Source organism: Ailuropoda melanoleuca, chromosome 5 (genome assembly GCF_002007445.2).
Source record: "Ailuropoda melanoleuca isolate Jingjing chromosome 5, ASM200744v2, whole genome shotgun sequence".
Classification (NCBI taxonomy): Eukaryota; Metazoa; Chordata; class Mammalia; order Carnivora; family Ursidae; genus Ailuropoda; species Ailuropoda melanoleuca.
Genome location: NC_048222.1, coordinates 48,632,343 through 48,654,194, shown reverse-complemented (window position 1 = coordinate 48,654,194; position 21,852 = coordinate 48,632,343). Strand labels below are relative to the sequence as shown.

General features: G+C 40.0%; 1 protein-coding gene across 2 annotated transcripts in view; it reads left to right on the top strand.

Annotated features, from left to right (window-relative positions):
* AQP9 (aquaporin 9) overlaps window positions 1-21,852 on the top strand; it is a 71,390-nt gene that overhangs the window by 39,080 nt on the left and 10,458 nt on the right. Inside the window, exon 6 of one of the 2 annotated variants that reach the window (XM_002920668.4) lies at window positions 2,129-4,060. The exons of the other annotated variant lie outside the window; for it this stretch is intronic. Coding sequence (XP_002920714.1) covers window positions 2,129-2,303 — 175 coding nt within the window. The 3' untranslated portion in view covers window positions 2,304-4,060. Of the gene's footprint in view, window positions 1-2,128; window positions 4,061-21,852 lie in introns of those variants that run through there. 2 annotated transcript variants of the gene reach the window in all.

Genomic DNA, 21,852 nt, shown 5'->3' with positions numbered 1-21,852 from the left:
TTAGAGCAGAAGTTTGACATGTTTAGAACCCCAATTTAACTAGATTAGTCTGACATCACTACATAAAATGGACTAAAAAAGAGAGAGTAGAGGAGCAGAAGCCAGTTAGGAAAGAGCTGGCTGGCTGGTAATCTTCAAAAATTCCCAAGAAAACCTTGGAGGGATAACAGATCTCCAGAGTGTTCCTAGATCGTCCTACCCTTCCAGGGTTCCTCATCCATGGTAAGCATCTCAGTAGATATCCTAGCTTGGTATCAGGTAAAACCAAGACTGCCTAATTCTCGGGCCCCCGCTTGCCCCTGTCTGGCAGGCAGTGAGGATGACTGGGGGAGGGGGGGCACCAGAGGGTCTGACAAGGGCAAGTCAACAGACCCTGGCTGACTCTGGCTCTTCCCTTAAATATTACGATGTGTTCCATCTAAGTGGTCTCCACGAATTCACATTAAGATGTTAATGACTTCATGGATGAAGGATCTCAGGGGTATTGTTAATATTTTAAATACTTTACCCAAAGGAATGAATCCCTGATGATGACATGTACCTTAAGCAAGTAACACAGGCATTGTCCTGGCATCCCCCAAATTATGGCGTGCAGATGACTCTGTGGACACGTAAGATCAGTCCAGGCAGGAAGCCATGTGCGAGGGCATCCATTTTCCTATCTGTGACCCTGGCACAACACGTTCAGCCCCGACAGAAGGAAGAGTCCGACCGGTGAAAGGAGGACGTATGTCCTGGCAGCTACCTGGGACCGGAATCTGTTAAAGGACAGTGAGATTCGCGGTTAAATCATGACGAAAGAAAGGAAACGAGAGACAAATAAGGTGGCTTATACTTGCTTCTTGTGTTTACCAAAGAGAAGGCTCCGAGCTCTTTAAAGCCCATGTGCCTCTCATAGGAAAGCCCTCCTGGATATGGATGGGGGCTCTCCCCTCCTGGATTTGGGGGCACTGAGAGAGCAGCGAAGTGCAGCGTCCTAGCTCCTACGCAGTAAGGGTGACATCTGGTGGCTGCTGTCCTCACCCTCAGTGCTCTGCCCCCGAGCCTGCATTCCTGGGCTAAGGTTTCTGGGGATGGTCCAGGTAGGAGGGATCACCATGCAGAGGGAAGAATGAAGGTCAAGCGCAGGGCTTAGTTCCTTTATTATCCTTTCTAATCCAAATGTGATACAAACAACAGGCCACCTGGAACATATATGTGGTTATTAAGCATAATGATAAAAAGAACAGCCATGAGCCTTTCCCCAACTGTGAAGTCCTCAAGGACGTGCGTGTGCTCCTGCTGTTTCCCCTGCCTCCTCCCATTATCCTCAGTGTTGGTGTTTATCATTCCCTTGCTTTGAAGAGTTTTATCTGAAATGGATAAATCCTTAAATAATACTACAGTATTATTGCATAATTTTGCTTGCTTCTGAGCATTGCGTTTCTTCCCATGGAGTTATTTAATGGATTTCCTGTCTCCGAAAAAGATGGTGACAATTTACGAAGGGACCTGCTTTCTCCCGGAACTGTGCTCCTAGTATAATGTACTGTCATTGAGGACTTCTGCAGAAGACAGAGAATCACGGCAGGAAAGCCTTATCAGAGAGTAGCTTTAAGCTCTGACCTCAAAAAATAAGCATGAAATTAAATTTATTTAGTAGGTAATTCTTATATAGACCTTTCATTTTTTTAATTCATTCATTGACAAACATTTCCTGACTGTTTATTTTGTGAGTGCCCTCCTAGACCAATGTTACCTAAGAACCTCTCCACATCCTTCCATTCATAATCCCCAGGACTCATCATTTCAGGATGAGGGAAAGGCAGTTCCTGAATAATCGACCAGCACTGTCCCTAGATGCCTTCAATTTTGACAGTGGGTTCAGGGACTCTATTTCCTGAAAAGAAAATAAATGAGACGTATTCTTCCACGGGTACTAATAGGACAATGGACTAGATCATCCGAAATCAGGTATATGAAAAATCTAGGCTGATGCTTACAAAGCTACAGTGAATGCCCTTATACTTAGCTCTTGCTGAGTTAAAAGGGAACCATGAGCATGAGAAAGGCTGGCTTGCTACTGAATAGCTAGTAATACCAGGGGAAGATCTGAGTAGCACATCACTAACTTCTTGTTTGATTTCAGAGCGGGAAATAACTTCTGGTGGATTCCTGTAGTGGGCCCTATGGTTGGCGCTGTCATTGGAGGCCTCATCTACGTTCTTGTCATTGAAATCCACCACCCAGATCCTGAGCCAGACTTCGAGACAGAACAATCTGAGGACAAACTAGACAAATATGAACTTAGTGTGAGAATGTAATAGTGCTCGGTTCGGGGTTTACAATCGGCTGCACTAGCGTTCTCTTCAGCAAAGATGGCGCCCACGTGTCTGCGTTCTCATAAGACTCAGATGGAATCGCCCAATTTTCTCTGCTAGCCATGTGAGGCACCTAATTGTAAAAGCATTCAAGTGAAAGTTTGCAAACGCTGGCCTCTGCTTCATCGGTTTCCCCCAAGATAGCACTGACCGTCCCCTGAAACAGCCTTATCTCCTGCTCTGTTTGCTTCATCCTTTCACGGGAATGCTTATTACTAGGCGAGCACTGATAACGTAGACCCTTGACCATGGACTTATTTGGATGGTCTCAGCTGCACTACCTGTATGAAACAGCATTACGAAAGCCTTGTTTTTCCACCAAGATCATGTTTTGAGTATCAACCGAAACTAAATTGAAAGACAAAGCATTTCAATTAATTTTGATTTCAATTAATATGTCCATGAGTTAGGGAGCTAATAGGTTAACTCTGTAGTTACGTTGTGCCACTATATTTGCATAAATACAGATATTCTTCAAGCCTAGGGATATAGGAAACAGTAGAATACAGCTGGAAAGCGCAGGGGAAGGACACTGTGGCATTCAGAAACCTCAGGAGACAAGATAAATTTGGGAAACCAAATGGAATTTTTTTAATGGAAACCATTTATCAGATTAATCTCTTGCTCTTTGCATTTTAGAGGGCACCAATTAATTTTCTTGTCTTTGGTATATAATAACCTAAAATACAACTGTAACTTCAGTCATGGAAATTACATCACCTTGTATTTTTAACTCAAATGTATTTCCCTAATTGTCCACTTGAGGACAGACATTTGACAAGTTAAGTCAATGGCTGCACTCATCCATTATTCTACACATGCCCTAGAAGCCAAAACTGGAAGCCATGGGATCCTGATCTAGGGGAATCTTCAGGATAGGAGGTCCCTGGAAAGATACTGTTACCTTATTGGGCTTTACAATTCATAAAAACACTTTCACATGTATTATCTAATTTAATCCTCAGAGTGACCGTCTGAGGTAAATGCCATGTTGCCCATTTTGTCCAATAAGGAAACAAAGTCTCAGGGAAGTTAAGTGAGTTGCCTAAGGTCACATGGAAAGTTGAACCTCATCTAACGCATCCCTCACCTTTCAGAAGATCAGTAACTAGTCAAGAATCTCTGCCAGCCCTCCTTGGCTGGCCAGAAGACGTGGCATTGGCAGCTGCCAAAATGTGTACACCTTCTGGATATAATGTTCCTGGGATCCTAAAATATAAAGACCTTCATTGTGTGGTTTTATTCCTGCCATTACTGAAACACTAACAAAGGAAAGAGGTAGTAATTTGATCATATTTTTCATGTGTCGAAAAACATCAGACGGCCTCCCTTCCCAAGTCTCGCCCTCCTTCCGTGCCAATCACCAACAATACATTTGGGGAATTTCCCCTTGGTCAGCCTCTTCCCTGTGAAGTTCCCTAATTGATGGCACTTCGGTGACAAGTCTCTGTGAGTTACAGGCACCAGAGAAATTGCTCTCCGTCAAATGAAGCACCTTCAGTCAAACAGTTAAAAAGCCCGGCATTCCCAGACGTATCCATGTTCCCAATTGCTTTGCGATGATCACAGAACAAAAAGTAAATGTGATATGTCTCCAGTGGTCCCTGTTCTGTAGTCTACCAACAAGGAATTTTTTTTCTTGCTCTGAAACTACCTGGATGTTTCCTATTTGAAATAAAATTGGTGGCTTTGTTTTTTAAGTTTTTACGAGTATTATGACTGTTAAGCACACGTTTCTCCTGTCTACAAATTGAAATCTCCTGGTGAGCTTTTAAAACATACTAATGACCAGCTAATCATTTGTAAATATTGCAGTGATTCAAACGTACAGCGGGGGTCGAGAGCACTGACTTGGTTAAATTACGTGTGTCTAAGTTTCCTTTGAGAACCATGTCTGGTGGTGGCCAGGTGATTTCTGGTAGGATTCTCAGGCTTAGGATCCTCATAGATTTGAGAGCAGTGGTTCTCAATAGGGGGCAGCTTTACCCCCTCCCACCACCCCTGCGAGGGGATATTTGGCAATGTCTGGAGAGATTTTTGGTTGTCACAACTGGGGCGGGAGAGTTACTAGTATCTAGTGGGTAGAAGTCAAGATGCTGCTAAAATTCCTACAAAGGACAGGACAGCTGGCCACCTCCCCACAATAATTACTCAGCACAAAATGGCAATCGTGCAGGGGTTGAGAGATTCTGGATTTGAGAAAAGGCGAGGGGAGGAATAAGAAAAGACATTGAAGCCCTGTGCACTGATTCAAGTTCTGCAAAAACAAAAATGCCAAAAAAGTGAGGACCAATCTCTGGGGGTGGATTATAATTATTAGAGGAAGAGGCAACCGAAATTTTGAGTTTTCAGGTTGGTTGTGGGATCTATGTTCCATGCAGGTGCTCATTAAACACTAACTGGTGATTAATGACCAGGACCATGAAGAGGAAATGCACACTTAGGAAATCAACCCCAGGATGGCTTTTTCAAATGGAAAAACAAGTCCTCTTGTTCTAGGTGCTCACATTTAAATTCTCCCTCCCCCCCAGTTCACAAGTGGGTTTGCCTGTGGTGGGTTCTTATGTCAGAGAATGTCTTTGTGGTTGAATGATCTGTATCAGAAGTCAAGTAGAACCAAATAACCTATTTTTTATATTGATCCTTTAGGAGCTGGAATTTTAACATCCCCCCTTCCTTGTCAATCACAAAACTTAGTAGAAGCATTTATTTTAATGCGAAAAATAAATTTCTCCATGATTCCCCAACCTGTTGAGATCTCAAAGGATGTCAAATGTTGTAGGACTTTTCTAACCAGTAGGAACCAGAGTTAATACTCAGCTGTTGAACAGGCTAAGCAAAGTAGAAATGCCACATTTTAAATCTGATCCTTAAGATATAAATTATTGTTTCTTTTAAATTCCTTACACACACACCGACACACGCAGACACACACACACACACACACACATACATCTTATATAAAGACACATCAGTACTCAAAAATATCATCATGGAAAAGATTTACAATTTCCAGTTAAACAGAATGGTTTACAAGTTTTATTTAGCCACTCGAACCTATTGTTCAAATAAAATCTTATATGGTAACCACTAGTAAACCAAAGCTACTATAAATAGAAAGAGGGTGGGGTAAGGAATAGAAGTTTCACCCTGCCTGTGTATGGTCATACACCCCCCCCATCTGCCCCCTAGCCTAATACTGAAGGGTCTCTGAGAAGAAACTGTATGTGTGTGTGTGTGCGTAAGAGATCTTCAGAACATAATTTGAAAGCCATTGATAAAGGACTTGGGACAAGCTGTTGATGAACATTTTTGTGAAAGGATGAGATTCGAGGACAGAGCCTACCAAAGATCACTGTAGTTCAGTCTCAAGTAATTTTCCAAAGACTTCTTAATAAATTAATTAGGTAGGTTAAACAGAACTACTTAACCCACCAAACATCACTCACAAAGAGATGTATATCAGTTCTCAAGCTGGGAGTTTAAGTTCTCTGAGATAACATATTTACTGATCACAGCAAATGGAGAGAAGCAATGTTAGTTCTGGGTTAGTTACTGGGTTGACTCTCTAAGTCTCTATAAAAATAAGTAGGTTGGGGCGCCTGGGTGGCACAGCGGTTAATCGTCTGCCTTTGGCTCAGGGCGTGATCCCGGCATTGTGGGATCGAGCCCCACATCAGGCTCCTCTGCTATGAGCCTGTTTCTTCCTCTCTCACTCCCCCTGCTTGTGTTCCCTCTCTCGCTGGCTGTCTCTATCTCTGTTGAATAAATAAATAAAATCTTTAAAAAAAATAAGTAGGTAAATAGATGATAGGTAGGTAGGTAGGTAGATAGACTGATCCACCAAGCTCCAACCTCTTACTTGTTGCTGGAAATGGACTAGCTCTTATCTAAGAGAAACTATCTCTATATTAAGGAAAGAAAGGCCTCCATATGAACTGAACACAAATAAAAGAGTTGAATGAGCTGAGAGAACCCAGGGAACTGTGTGTGGATGGAGATGCTGCCCAAGCACAGTTTAACTCTGTCTCCCTCTAGATGTGTCATTTGTGGACTTTAGGCAGTTTTGCCTTTGTGGGCCCCTTCCCTTACAGATTTTTTAAAAATAAATCATGTTTATGATTATACTGGTAGCAAGCTAGATTATAGATTACATATATATTTTTTTCATATGATGTTAGAGAACATTAAAACATTTTCATGGACTACTAAAAGTATCCTGGGCTCTAGGAATCGTGCTTAATGAATAGGTAGGCCTTGCCTCTTACCTCCTCCCTCTAGACTGCTCCCCACCCCACCCGCCTGGTGTCCCAGAGCCCAGTTACAATGCAACGTCTCCCTTGTGTTTCTCAACTCTCTGCCCCTGGGGTCTGAAGATAATGGATCGAAGGGCAGACTGAACCCAGGAGTAGGGATGGAGAATAAGGAGAGCCTTGAGAGTTCTAGAGTTTGCGAGGGATACTCCAGAGGCCAGACCTACAGCCAGGAGGATTGTACACATCTTGGCCCTTCTCCCCCCTTCTCAAACATTAAGCAGGAAATGGACTTCCTGACCTGAGAAAGAAGCAGGGAGGTCCTAGGGCCTAGACACCATAAGTTCCAGAGATGCTATAATATGTTATTAACACATAATTCTTGTGTAGTGTCTTACAGTTTGCAAAGCATGTTCACATTTAGTATTTTGTAAGACTCTCAGAACAGCTGGACAAGTAGATTATTATCCCCATTTAGAGATGAGGAAACTGAGGCTCAGAGGCCTAAATGATTTGCACCAAGGTCCAGAGTGCAAGAGTGGCAGAGGTGGAATGCAAATCCCATGTCTGAGTAGGGTGACCACCACTGTTTTATTCACCACAACTGCCCTAGCGCGTGGAACATGGTAGTTGCTCACTAAATATTAGTTGAATGACTGAAAGAATGGATTATGGAATCAGACTCCCTGGGTTCAAATCCTGGCTCCTCAGAATTTTAGTTACTAGTACGGTAGTCAAGTTACTTAGCCTTAGTTTACTTATCTATTAAGTAGGTATAATAATAGAGAGATAACCAATGTGAAGCTTGTAGAACAATTCCATGCTCATGATATGTATTCAATAAATATGAACTGGTGCTGCTATAGCAGCTGCCATTTTTATTAATGTCATTACAATATGTTGTAGTTTGAAAACATGGAATAAGGAAATCAGAATTTAGTTAGGAGCTCTTCTCTTACCCTCCATAATGTAATAATTCTTGGTTATACGTATCTTCTGGAGCTTTAGAATGGAATCAAATGTGAGTTGTTATCAACTTAAAATAGAGTCTTCCAGATAATTTGTTATATGTAAGCCTCATGGTCACTACAAAGCAAAAACCTATAGTAAAAACACAAAAGATAAAGAGAAAAGAATATTAAGTATACCACCAAAGAAAACCATCAAACCACAAAGGAAGAAGGAGGAATGAAAAAATACTAATGAACAATTAACAATATGGCAACAAGTACATACCTATCAATAATTACTTTAAATATAAATGGATTAAATTCTCCAATCAAAAAATATAGAGTGGCTGAATGGATTAAAAAACAAACAAACAAAAAACAAGACCTTATCTCTATGCTGCCTACAAGTGACTCACTTTAGATGTAAGAACCCACACAGACGGAAAGTGAAGGGATGGAAAAAGACATTGCATGCAAGTGGAACCCAAGAGAAAGCTAGAGTAGCCATATTTATGTCAGACAAAATAGACATTAAAATAAAGACTTTAATAATAGACAAGGATGGGTGTTACATAATAATAAAAAGGTCAACCCAACAAAATGATATAATATTTGTAAATATTTATGCACCCAATATAGGAGCACCTAAATATATAAAGCAAATATTAACAGAATTTAAGGGAGAAATAGACACCAGTACAATGACAGGGAATTTTAATACCCTCTCTTACACCAAGGGATAGATCATCCAGACAGAAAATCAATAATTAAACACTGGCCTTAAACAACATGTTATACCAGAGAGACTTAACAGATAGACACAAACCATTCCAACCAAAAGCAATAGAATATACATTCTTCTCAAAGGCACGTGGAAGATTTTTCCAGGATAGATCATATAGTAGGCCACAAAACAAGCCTTAATAAATTTAAGAGGATTGAAGTCATGTCAAGCATCTTTCTGATCACAATGATATGAAACTAGAAATTAATTACATGAAGAAAACTGGAAAATTCACCATTTGTGGAGATTAAACAACATACTACTAACAACCAATGGGTCAAAGCAGAAATCAAAAAAGCACATGAAAATGGAAATATACCAAAAGTTGTGGGATGCAGCAAAAGCAGTTCTAAAAGGGAAGTTCATAGTCTAACATGTATGCACAAAGAAAAGAAACTGGAAGAGCCAAAACAAATGAAAAAAGGAACAAAGTAGGAGGACTTACACTAATTTCAACACTTTCTATAAAGCTATGGACAATGTGCTATTAACATAAGGAGGGACAAATAGATTAATGAAACAAAATAGAGAATACAGACTTTGATCCACATTTATGCAGCAAATTGATTTTCAGTAGAGGAGCCCATGCAATCCTAAAGAGAAAGGACACAAGTTTAAAACAAACAAACAAACAAACAAAAACCAGTAATGAAAACAAGAAAAAAGGAAACCTTGACTCCTACTTCATAGTAACATAATACAAAACTAATTCAAGATGAATCATTGACTTAAACATAAAAGCTAAAACTATAAAGCTTCTAGAATAAAACATGCACAGATATATTTACAACTTTAGGATTGAAAAAGATCTTGTAAAAGAATATAAAACAATAAAAAATAGACTAATTGTACTTCTGCAAAATTTAAAACCTCTACCCATTAAAAGACACCATTAAGAAAATGAATGTGTGGGTTGCCTGGGTGGCTCAATCAGTTAAACATCTGCCTTTGACTCAGGTCATGGTCCCAGGGTCCTGGGATTGAGCTCCATGTCAGGGTCCCTGCTGAGAGCCTTCTCCCTCTCCCTCTGCCACTCCCCCTACTTGTGCTCTCTCTCATGCTCTCTCTCTCTCTCTCTCTCTGTCAAATAAATAAATAAAATCTTTAAAAAAACACCACAGACTAGGGAAAAAATATTTGTAATGCCTATTAGCTAACAAAGAAATTGTACCCAGAATATCTAAAGTACTCTTTCAACTCAATAAAAAAGATAGATCAATTTTTAAAATGAGCTAAGGACTTACATGGACACTTTATTAAGGAATATATATGAATGGACAATAAGAATATCAGTGAAGTTCAAATTAAAATCACAACAATATGTTATGTTACAGGCACTAGAATGGCTAATTCCAAAATAGACTGGACAACATCAAATAACGGTAGCTGAACCCATATATTATCAGTGGAAGTGTAAAGTGGTACTTACTTTTAAAAGTGTTTTTTATAAAGTTAAACATACATATATCCCATAACCATGCATTTTACTCTCAAGTATTTACCCAAGTAAAACAGGAAATATGTCCACCTAAAAACCTTATATGAGAATGTTCAGGGGTGCCTGGGAGGGATCAATCATTTAAATGTCTGCCTTCGGCTCAGGTCATGATCTCAGGGTGCTGGGATCCAGCCCTGCATCAGGCTTCTTGCTCAGCAGGAGTCTGCTTCTTTCTCTCTCTGCCCCTCCCCCCACTCGTGCCCACACTCTTTCCCTCTCCTTCTCTCTTTCTCACTCAGTCTCTGTCTCAAGTAAAAAAAAAGAATGTTCATAGCATCTTTATTCATTATAGCCCTATCTGGAAAAAATCCAAATGTCCATCAACAGGAAAATGGATATATACTTTGTGGTATATTTTCACAATAAAACATTAGTCAACAATAAAAAAAAAGTTATCATACATGCCACACCTTGGATAAATCTTAAAATGTGCAGTGTAAAAAAAAATCAAACATAAAAAGTACATAATACAGGATTCTATTTTTATAGCACTCAAGGACAGGAGAAAGAAAGCAGAGTAGGAGGCGCCTGGGTGGCACAGCAGTTAAGCGTCTGCCTTCAGCTCAGGGTGTGATCCCAGCATTCTGGGATCGAGCCCCACATCAGGCTCCTCCACTATGAGCCTGCTTCTTCCTCTCCCACTCCCCCTGCTTGTGTTCCCTCTCTCGCTGTCTCTGTCTCTGTCGAATAAATAAATAAAATCTTAAAAAAAAAAAAAAGAAATCAGAGTAGAACTGCTGCAGAGGGGACAGCAGTATTGGTTAGAAAAGGGCTGGAGGAAATTTCTCGTAAATGTGGAAGTTTTACAGTTTTTGATTGAGTAGAGATTATATAGACGTATACATATGTCAAAACTTATCAAACCTTACACTTAAAAATCTGTGCAGTTCACTGTGTATAAATAAAAATAATAAAAGAACTCTTTAAAAATATTAACTGCTGATTTCTCATTAGAAACTATAGAGACCATAAGTTAGTGGGATAGTAAATTCAAAGTAATGAAAGAAAAAAACTATAAACCAAGAATTCTATGTCCAGGAAAACTATCCTTTAAAGTGAAGGAAAGTTAAGACTTACTTACCCAGATAAACAAAAGCTGAGAGAGTTTGCCACTAACAGATCTGCACTACTTGAAATGCTAAAGGAAATCTGTCAGGGCGAAATTAAAGGACATTAGACAGTAACCAAATCCATGTGAAGAAACAGACTAGTAAAGGTAACTTTATGTAGGTAAATGTAAAAGGCAGCACGCATGTGTTTTTGTTTGTAACTTTTTTTTCCCATGGTCTATTTTATTTTATTTTTAAAAAAGATTTATCCATTTATCTTAGAGACAGAAAGAGCACACAAGCAGGAAGAGGGACAGAGGGAGAGGGAGAGAATCTCAAGCAGACTCCTTGCTGAGCAGGGAGCCCGATGTGGGGCTGGATCTCACAACCCTGAGAGCATGACCTGAGCTGAAATCCAGAGTTGGCCACTTAACTGACTGAGCCACCCAGGGGCCCCTCCCACAGTCTATTTTAAAACAGAACTGTGTAATTCAATAATTACGAGGCTCCATTGATGGCTTTATAATGTATAAGTATGTAATTTGTATAACAATGGCACAAAATGGGGAGAGAATGAAGCTATATTGGAGCTAAGTTTTTTACAATATTGAAATCAAGTGGGTATTCATCAGAACTAGATCGTTACAAATTAATAAATTTATTGTAATTTCCAAGGTAACCATTACAAAAATAACTAAAAAAATATTAAAGAAACAAGAGAAAATGGTGAACTAAAAAATAAGTTTAACGCAAAAGAAGGCAGGAATGGAGGAATAAAAGAACAGAAAAGACATCAGACGTATAGAAAACAGAGAACAAAATAGCTGTTGTAAATTCTACCTTTTTAGTAACTACATTAAATGTAAATAGATTAAACACTGAAGTGGGAAGATGGAGAGTGGAAGAATGAATTCAAAAATATTGTTCAATTATATACTCTCCACAAAAGACGCACTTTAGATTGAAAGCAAAAGGTATGTTGAAAATAAAACAATGGAAAAAGATATACACCATGTGAACAATAATCAAAAGAGAAGTGTATAAACTAAAATCAGAAAAATGGGTTTTAATGCAAAAGTGTTACTAGAGACAAGGAGAACATTTAAAGATGATAAAAGAGTCCATCTATCAAGAAGACATAAGTATAAACCTACATGTACTTAAAAATAGAACTCCAAAATACATGAAGCAAAAGCTTACAGAATTAAAGAGAGAAGTAGACAAGTCAACAATTAGAGTTAAATAGGCCAATACGTCACTTTCAACAACGGACAGAACAACTAGACAGAAGATCAGCAAGGAAATAAAAATCTTGAACAACACCATAAACCAAATAGGCCTAACAGATATCCATAGAGCACTCACCCCATAAAACAGCAGAATATCTATTCTTCTCAAGTGCACATGAAAAATTCTCCAGGACAGACCATAGGTAGGCCAATAAATTTGAAGGGATTGAAATCACGCAAAATATGTTCTCTGACCACAATGAAATGAAATTAAAAATCAATAACTAGGAAATTTGGGAAATTCACTAATGCATGTAAATTAAACAACACACTATTACATAATCAATGGGTTAAAGAAGAAATCACAAAGGGAATTAGAAGAAATTTTGAGATGAATGAAAATGAAAACACGACATATGGAAATTTATGGGATACAGTGAAAGCAATGAACAGAGGAAGGTTTATAGCTGTAAATGTGTAAGAGAGAAAGCTCTCCAATCAACAACCTAATCTGCCTTAAGACACTGAAAGAGAAGGTCAAGCTAACCTCAGAGCAACAGTAACTCCACTGGAATCGAAAAAAAGCAAAACTAAGAGCAAGCAAAAGGAATGAAATAATAAGGACTAGAGTAAAAATTAATGAAATGAGAAATAGAAAAACAATAGAGAAAATTAACAAAATAAGTCAGAGAAAGACAAATATCATATGATTTCACTCATATGTGGAATTTAAGAAACAAAGCAGATGAACGTGGTCCACAGGAAGAGAAAGGGGAGAGTGGCTGCTAATAGTTACCAGATTTCTTTTGGAGGTGCTGGAAATGTTCTGGAATTAGATGCACAACCCTGTGAACTCTCTAACACCACTGAATTATACACCTTAAAAGAGAGAATTTTACAGTATGCAAGTCGTTTCTCAAATAAAAAGAATGTTATGATCATTTAGATTAGTTTTTTTTTTAAGTAAGCTCTACACCCAACGTGAGGCTTGAACTCACGACCCCAAGATCAAGAGTTACATGCTCTACCGATTGAGCCAGCCAGGAACCTCTGTCATGACCATTTAAGTAGAACAACCTAGAAGCATTTAGTTGTAGTTGATATTTCTATGCCTATGACTCTGCAGGCTCACCCCTGTCCATATACCTCTGGAAATCAGATCCATAGGGACATACGCATGGGGATGTTTACTGTGTTGTTTTTGACAGCAGGATGTTAGAAATAATCTAAAAGTCCGTGACTCAGGAAATAGATAAATGAAATGTGGTGGACGCACGTTACCAATCACCATGCAGCGGTTAGCAGGGAGCCAGGTGGACATCTCGAACTCTAAATAGATCATAGAAATAGTGCTGAGATAAAACATAAAAAGAAACAGAACAAGACCTATAGCAAGTACCTTTTATGTAAATTTAAAAATACATAAATACAATATATTCTTCAATGATGCATACAAACACAAGAATATAACATCTTAGAATGGCTACCAGTGGCAGGAGTGAGGACTGGGAATAAAGATTCAGGATGAAGGGGGAGAATAATAAAATAAAACAGAAGCAAAGCCAAGGACATGCAATTGTTGATAATGTGCCATGACTGAGAAGTATAAATAACTCAACTCTCTGACCTTGAGGTCCAAGGAGAGAAAGAGAAGGAAGAGGACAAGAAGGAAGGATGGAGGGAGGAGAGGAGGGCAGAGAGAAGCTAGCTCACACTCCAAAATGTTAAGAGATGTTATGTCTGGAGGTGGGCTTGGGGTGGGGTTTATTTCTCTAACTCTTAAAAAAAATGGGAGGGGGTATTTTTTTTTATTTAAAAGGTTAAGAAATGCTAAAAGTCATAGATGCCTTTTGAGTGACGTTTAAGGGCACCTTGATGCTATAGACAGCTGAAGAGATATAGCCAGTACCATTCCCTTAGGTTGTTAAAGTGGATTGAAAATGACTGCCTTGTGAAGTGTAACCCGTCACTGCCTCTCTCCACTCTTATGAGATCTGTTCTAACACAAACTTGACACTTGGAGTACTCAGAGAGTCACCGGTGACCTGGATCCCACTCAGCTGTAGTCAAATGTCGTCATCCTCCTGAAAGGCAGGCATCTGATAGGTTTCTATCTAGTCTTACAATAAGGCCATGTTCCAAGTCTCAGAAATTGGTTAAGAAAGGCTCTCCAAGATTTCATTCAAAGCCAGCAGGAAGAACTGGATGGGATAAGCAAGTGTCAGGAATCTTGGACATTCTCTCAGAGGACATCACTTGGCTGTGCCGGGGCAGCACAGTAACCGCCAGCATCACCGGGGTCCACCTATTACTATTTACAGATTCATCTCAGACATAAGATCTGATACCACCAGTTTTAGGGGTGGTATGTAAGGAACCCTAGATTTGGTACTTTCTAGTATCTCAGTATGTCAGCTTTGTGCCCGGTTCTATGACTTGGTACCCACATCCTTGCTACTATAATTCTATTTCATTTCCCTTTCTGGTGCCCCAGTTCCCCTTACTTCTCCAAGCCCTGCGCCCGAACCCTACATCTCATGACTTCTTAGTGTTGACTGGCTTTCTATCCCATCCTGGCAGAGCTAAATAACTTCGAGGTCTGGCCCAAGCTACTCCTGGGTTGACAGACCTATAGCAGGATGACAAACCTATGCAAAATATGGCAGGAACAAGATTGGCCCCCATAGGTCTCTGTCTGACGTAGGTTGGAGCCCCAAATGAGTTGAGCCACGTGAAACATGCTAGGGACACAAAAGGTATGAGTTGGGTGCAGGGGTGGGGGACACACTTTAATCAGCGTTTTGAGCAGGAAGAAGAAAAGGGATAGGCCCACAGCTTCGGGCAGATGGTTAATGTTAACAGATGGCACATAGAAAGAAGCACTATTTTTATTGTTTGCTATATTCTTCAGCACGGTGCCATAAAACTAGGGATAGGCATATATTATTCAAATTTTCAGAGAAGTGCAAAGAAAAGAGGTCAATTTTAGAAACTACAGATTGAGTAACAACTTATTGTTACAATAATAAAGCAGGCACAATAATGAAACCCAACATGCATTGAGGTATGACAAGATGAGCTTGGTGATAAACGCTTTCCGTACAATATCTCGTTTTAATCATCACATCAAACCGCTAAAGAAAGTATTATTGTCCTCATTTTACAGCTGAAACTGAGGCTCAGAGAAGCTGAACAATTTGGCTTAGTTCACAATTAAAAATAGCCAGGCTTTCAACGCAGGTGTGTTTAACACCCAACCTGTGCTGTTCGAATTCTAAAACAAATTGTTTCTGACGGTGTAGAAAATAAAGTGGTGTTTGTTAGGAGCCTACGTGAGTTGATTAAGAGCCAATCGTGTCAGACACTAAATTGGAACCACTTTATTGGAAAGTTATACTCACAAAGTTCAGGGAAGGCAGATGCCCCGCGATGTCATTATGAAGGACAAGAGAAGAAAAGCAGCTTCGTGAACAACAGACTAAACACCCTTGTAGCTGGAATGATCACTTCCTCAAAGTGTCGCTCTATCAGTAGAACCCCTACTCACCAGGAAGTCTTCTGTGCCCGGCTGAAGGACTCTGAATGTGCCTGGTCCCACTCGACAGTTTTATCACAATGATCTGAATAAGATATGTATTGTATGGCTGTGATTGCAGAGGGCACAAGAGATCATTATTACCTTAGATAACAGGGCAAAACTTTTTTTCTAAAAATCTCTTCGAACGGGAATGGTGAGTCAGGACAGAGAAGATGAAAATTATCAAGGAAAAAGATACAAAATCTTTTCTATGGGTCCCTAACACCTTTTAGGAAGACACTGGAGAGAAGTAGCCAAGCAGCCGTCCTGTGACAAACACGAGAGTTGTACAGCGAGCTACACACTCAATCTGATGACACAGTCGTTAAATGTAATGTAAGTCCAGAGCAGCGTTAATAATGTCAGGATGAACAGACGCTATTCCTTCCGTCCTCGGCATTGGACAACCAATTTGGGTTCTGGAAATAGTTTTTGAGGGGTTTGTTTCAGTTATCGGTGTAAAACAAACCACTCAAATTTAATAGCTTAGTAAATTTTATCCTTCTCTCTCATGATTCTGTGTGTTGATTGGTCTCGGCTATGTGGTTCTCCTCTTGATTCTGCTCGGAAACTCTCTTGCAGCTGCGGTCAGTTGGCAGCTGGGGCTGAAGTACTCCTGAGGCCCTTGGGCAGAATCATTCAAGATGGCCTCGTCACTCCCAGAACTGAGGCCTCCATCCTCTGTGTGGCATCCTACCCTCCCCAGCAGGGCAGCCAGACTTGTTACACGTTGGCTAGCTTGCAAGGGCACAAAGACGCTAGGTGTCAGGCTTTCTTAAGGCTTAGCACCAAAACTGGCACAGTCACTTCTGCCCCACCAATGTGGGTCAAAGGGCAGCCAAAATTCAGGATGGGAGGGACTCCACAAGGACATAAATACCAGGAGGCCATCTTTGGAGCCCACTGGAGGAGGACAATGAGGTTTATAATGAATTTATATGTAACGTGAAAGACAAATACATTTGGGGATTTTAGCACAGACATGACATTTTATAAGTTCACAAGGGTTGTTTCCAAATTTTGGGAGGACTGTGTACGGAAGATGGCTTAAATACATCCTGGGTAGCTCCAGGGAAAAAGATTAGGACTGGAGGCAGGTTTCAACTCAACTGCTAAGTATCCAGTTGTCAGGGGTATGGAGAGAAGCTTCTGTCAAAGCAGGAAGTCATACTAGATAGACTCCAAGGCCCCCTTCAACCTCAAAATCTGTTCTTCTAATTACATGCTTCCTCCTGTTAATTATTAGGAGATATTAGTTCTATCTCCTCAGCCAGATTTTAAATTGAAGAAGCTGGACACAAAATTAATTAATTAATTAATGATTTCTGGACTAGCTTCTAGAGTTAGCTCTACCTGCAGTCAGCTGCTGTATAACTTCGGGTAATTCACTTAATGCCCCTGGGCCTCGATGTCTTCATCTGGAAAAGGAGGGGTTTGGATTGTAACTTCCCTCCCAGTGCAGAGTGAGGAAAATAAACAGTAACTTTGGGTTACTTTAAGAATAAAGTAGAAATAAAACTAGATAAAGTACTTCAGAGAGTGAGCAGCCTATTGTCTGCTTAATAAATATTAGCTCTTGTTATTTCCATGATGGTGATAATGATGATTTCCACGTATACAATAAAAATTTGAATTACTTAGACCTGCACTTCTTTTGCTCTGCTGAGTGGCGATCAGGAAGTGACTTATAATTATTACTTGTCTAACTTTTCCCGGCAGGTAACCAGGTGCCCACCATGACCTTGGAAAGGGCAAACCTTTGATTAATAATTGAAATAAGCCTGAAATGGTTTGGGCAACAAATGTGTTCTCTTGCTCCGTGTCAGCAGAGGGAGCCAAAGAAAAGGAACAAATCCTTTCTCAGATTAGGTGCCAAATAGCGAGACAGATCAGGGACTTTTATAAAAGTATCTTTATTCACCTTCTCCATCTTCATTTTATAGATTGTGAAACAGGCCAATGGAGGAAAGGGGACTTCCTAAGGTTACCAACTAATAAGTGGTAAGATTCTCAGAAAAGCAAGCCTGTATTCTCTCAGTCCTGGTTCCTGGGTCTTTGACTCATGGTCCTTCTTATGCTACCATATTGCTTTCTTGCTCTCCAAGGAAATCAGCTGCAGGTAATTGCAACTTCAGGTTCTCTTTTGCCTAACTTAACTGATAGCATAGTCTTGGGTTTGAATCTTGACTCGGCTCCTTACTAACCGTGTGACCATGGGCAAGTTACACAGCCTCTCCAGGATTCAGAATCATATTTTTTAGGGGGTTATAATAATTATACTTATTTCAAAGGGTTTTGGGGAGGAGCAAATGAAATAATATAATATAAAATGCCTCACAAGGCATTTCATGCCTTGAATGCATGAGATGCCTTAATAGATATAAGTACCTATTTTTGTCAAAATAATTTTATCTAAGTGAATTGAAAATGGATAATGTAGGTCCCCAAGCCAGATGCCTCCAGGAAGTAGGCAATTAAATAAAGTTGCCTGGGTCTATAACAACAGGGACTTCTAGGGACCGTGGCAAACCACAGAGCTCATGGCCGTGGGAGACAACCTTTATGGAGAGGAAAATTCAGGCCCACCATTGGCAGATCTTCCGACATGTTGGGAGAAATTGGAAATCTGGATTTTTATGTGCAAATTTCTGATTTTCAAAAATATTGTACAGGCCAAATAAAATCCAGGCCGGCAGCTCGTTATTTTAAAGTTAATTTTAGAGCGCCGCATGCAGCAGCCACACAACACACTAGAATTGAGAAACTCAGCCCAATAAATGCAGAAGATATTATGTCTCTCATTTGGAGTGCCAATAATATGAACCCACAGGAATGTTTTTCCAAGGACCTTACTCAGCAAACACACTGAACCCCCGAGGATTATTTTGCAATCTCTAGAATATCCTCCAGCTTTTCTTGGTGACTTCAGATTTTCTGCCCACTCCACGGCTGATGCCATTTGCGTTGCCAGAGTCTTCCAGCCTGACTATAAATTATACATTCCACACTGATATATTTTTTCTTTACAAGGTAGAAAATAACATTTCACAATTTTATACATAACATTCATTTTTATTTAACAGCTACCTTCATTAGATATTCATTGAAAAGAGGCTCATTGTAAGCAACAGCTAGGTGGGGGAAGGGGTTGTGTATCTAGAATTTTGTATACCAAACTTCCAATACACACGAAGAATAACAATCATTTTGTTCCGGTCAAAAACAACAAAATAAACTGCAGTCACATCAGAATGGGAAAGAGAAAATGTAATGGTAAATAAAAATGAGAAAAAGGGGAGGTATCAACTAGCAGAGTGGTTCGATCCAAACTGATTAAAGATACTTGAGCTGTTCCCACTCTTCCACCCCAGCGGGCTTCGGGCCCCATGCCCGATTTCCAGAGAGAATCTCTACCACTATCTCCCTTCCCCCCGAGAGAAGAAAGGCTACTTGGGAGAAGTTTCGTTTTCATGGTGTCACTGACTTGCAAAATATACTCAGCCTGGTAGTTTTATTTATAGGTTGGTGTGTTCCAAACTACCTTTCTGGAGATTGTGGGAAGATAGTGCCCTGAGTATAATCTTTTGTTTAAAACGGAGGTTTCAAATTAAGCATGCTGAATGTGTTCTTGTTGACTTGGTTCTATTAGAATTTGTTTCAGTACTGCGAAGAAGCTGTTTAAAAATCAGCCCAGGAATACTAAGTACCAGTGTTCGGCCAGGTCAGTGGGAGTGGCACCAAGTTAATGAAACAAGGAGACAGTGAAGCACTGGGGGCTGAGCGAGACCACCTGGGAGAGCGCCTGGGCGTCCTGTGGTCCAGAGGCGCAGGTCTGGGGAGCAGGGGAAACCAAGGCCCTAAGGAGAGAGACAACGTGCCCTGCCCTCCCCCACTCATTTTAATATGGGAAAGCCAGTGCGATGCTAGAAGAGATTAAAAAGAATTTTACATTAAAATGTGAGTCTAATTTTCAGGAGACAGCGAAGAGAGTGGAAATAACCCTGAGGGCCGAGCTCTTTTGCTTGCTGACTCTGGGGCCTCCGGCAAGCTGCTTTACCCTCTTGGGTTTTAATTTTACAATTCACAAAAGGAAAGATTGAGAAGATAAAAATCGAAGGACTCTTCCAAGTCTTATATTATACAGTCAGGCATTTCCCCCCAGCATGTTGGGAAAAATTTCAAGTTTGTAGAAAAAAAAACTGAACTAACATCCATACACTCTTCATCTAGTTTCATCAGTCGGGAACATTTTGCTGCATTTGCTTTGTTTCTAGCTATCTCCTACCATCGATCAATCATCTATCCATCCATATAACCACAATATCATAATCACATCCAAGAAAATTGACAATAATTCCATATACTCTAATATCCAACTTGTATTCATATTTCTTTTTTATAATAATTTTTTATTATGTTATGTTAGTCACCATACAGTACCTCCCTAGTTTTTGATGTAAAGTTCCATGATTCATTAGTTGCGTATAACACCCAGTGCACCATGCAATACGTGCCCTCCTTACTACCCATCACCAGTCTATCCCAATCCCCCACCCCCCTCCCCTCTGAAGCCCTCAGTTTGTATTCATATTTTTTTTAAAGATTTTATTTATTCGACAGAGATAGAGACAGCCAGTGAGAGAGGGAACTCAAGCAGGGGGAGTGGGAGAGGAAGAAGCAGGCTCATAGCAGAAGAGCCTGATGTGGGGCTCGATCCCATAACGCCGGGATCATGCCCTGAGCCGAAGGCAGGCTTAACCGCTGTGCCACCCAGGTGCCCCTGTATTCATATTTCTAATTCTTGCACTCGATTAGGCTTTTAGCCTTTAACATTTTAAGATATTGAACAGTGCTTCTCTTCCTTTTTTTTTTCTTTTTAAAAAATTTATTTACATTCGCTTTCCAAACAGTCCAATTATTTTGAAGAAGACGTCACACATTCTGGACACAGCCGTTTCCTTGTCGTAAAATCTCACGTGTTCTTTATCCCTATATTTTCCGTACGCTGGAAGTTAGGTCTGGTGACCCGTCCGATGCAGGACGACACCTCTGCAAGAATGCTTCTGGCATAGCTTTGTGTTCTCCATGTGAATTCCTACCAGAAGCCACTTCATGCCAGGCCGGCCCAGTATTCGTGATGTTAAGTTTCATCCCTTGGTTAAGGTGGTGACGGCCCGGTCTCCCCAAAGTAAAGGCGCATTTTCTCGGGATAACACTTAGATCGCATATGAACAAACCTCTCACCTGACTGTTTTAGCACCATCGAGATCCTTGCCTAATGCATCGTTATGTTGGGTTTGCGGGGATCGCCTCATTTCACCCTCCCTTCTATATTTAGCTAACATTCTTCCGTAAAGATGAACTTCCCCTTTATTTTTTCTTCTCTCTCTCTCTCTTTGTCTCTCAGTCTCTCCCTCTGTCTATCTCTTTCCCTCTCTCTATCTCTCTCTCTCTTCCACTCCACATGTGTGTCTCTCCCTGGATTCCCCACCCCTTTCCTTCTTCCTCTCCTTCATATTACTGTGGTCTCATGAATTTCCTTTATATTTAATTTGTAATCAGTTACTCTCTTTATTCTTTTTGATATCCAAATGGTTCCAAACTTGGCCAGGGGGAGCCCCTTTAAGATGGATCTTGTATCCTTTTCATAAGAACACATTGGCTTTTGAGTTCCTCCTTGCTATCTAGCAATATTAAATATTTCTGATTCACTTCACATTGCCCTCCCTGGATCTGAATTCAACCATTCTCCAAGGAGTCCTGCTTCCCTTTAATGGAGAATGATACTCACGTCAAGAGCTGGGCAGTAAGCACCCTCATTGCAATTAAGCATCATTACTTATAAGACTTTTCAAGTGGGCAAAGCTAGGAAATGTATGTATTTGACATACACGTATTATATATATATATTCAATAATTCATATATTCAAATATAGTCCAGAAGTGTTTTAAAAAATTATTTTATTTTCTATTTTCATTTATTTTAAAGTCTTGATTCCTCATCATATTACTATATCTACTTCTTTGTTTTTTCCTACAATATTTATATATAGTTGCAAAATTATAATGTTAACATTCCTAATACCCAATAAACATACTAAAGCTTTAGATACCACTGAATTCTTCTTGTTCTTAGAATATATCCCACTAAG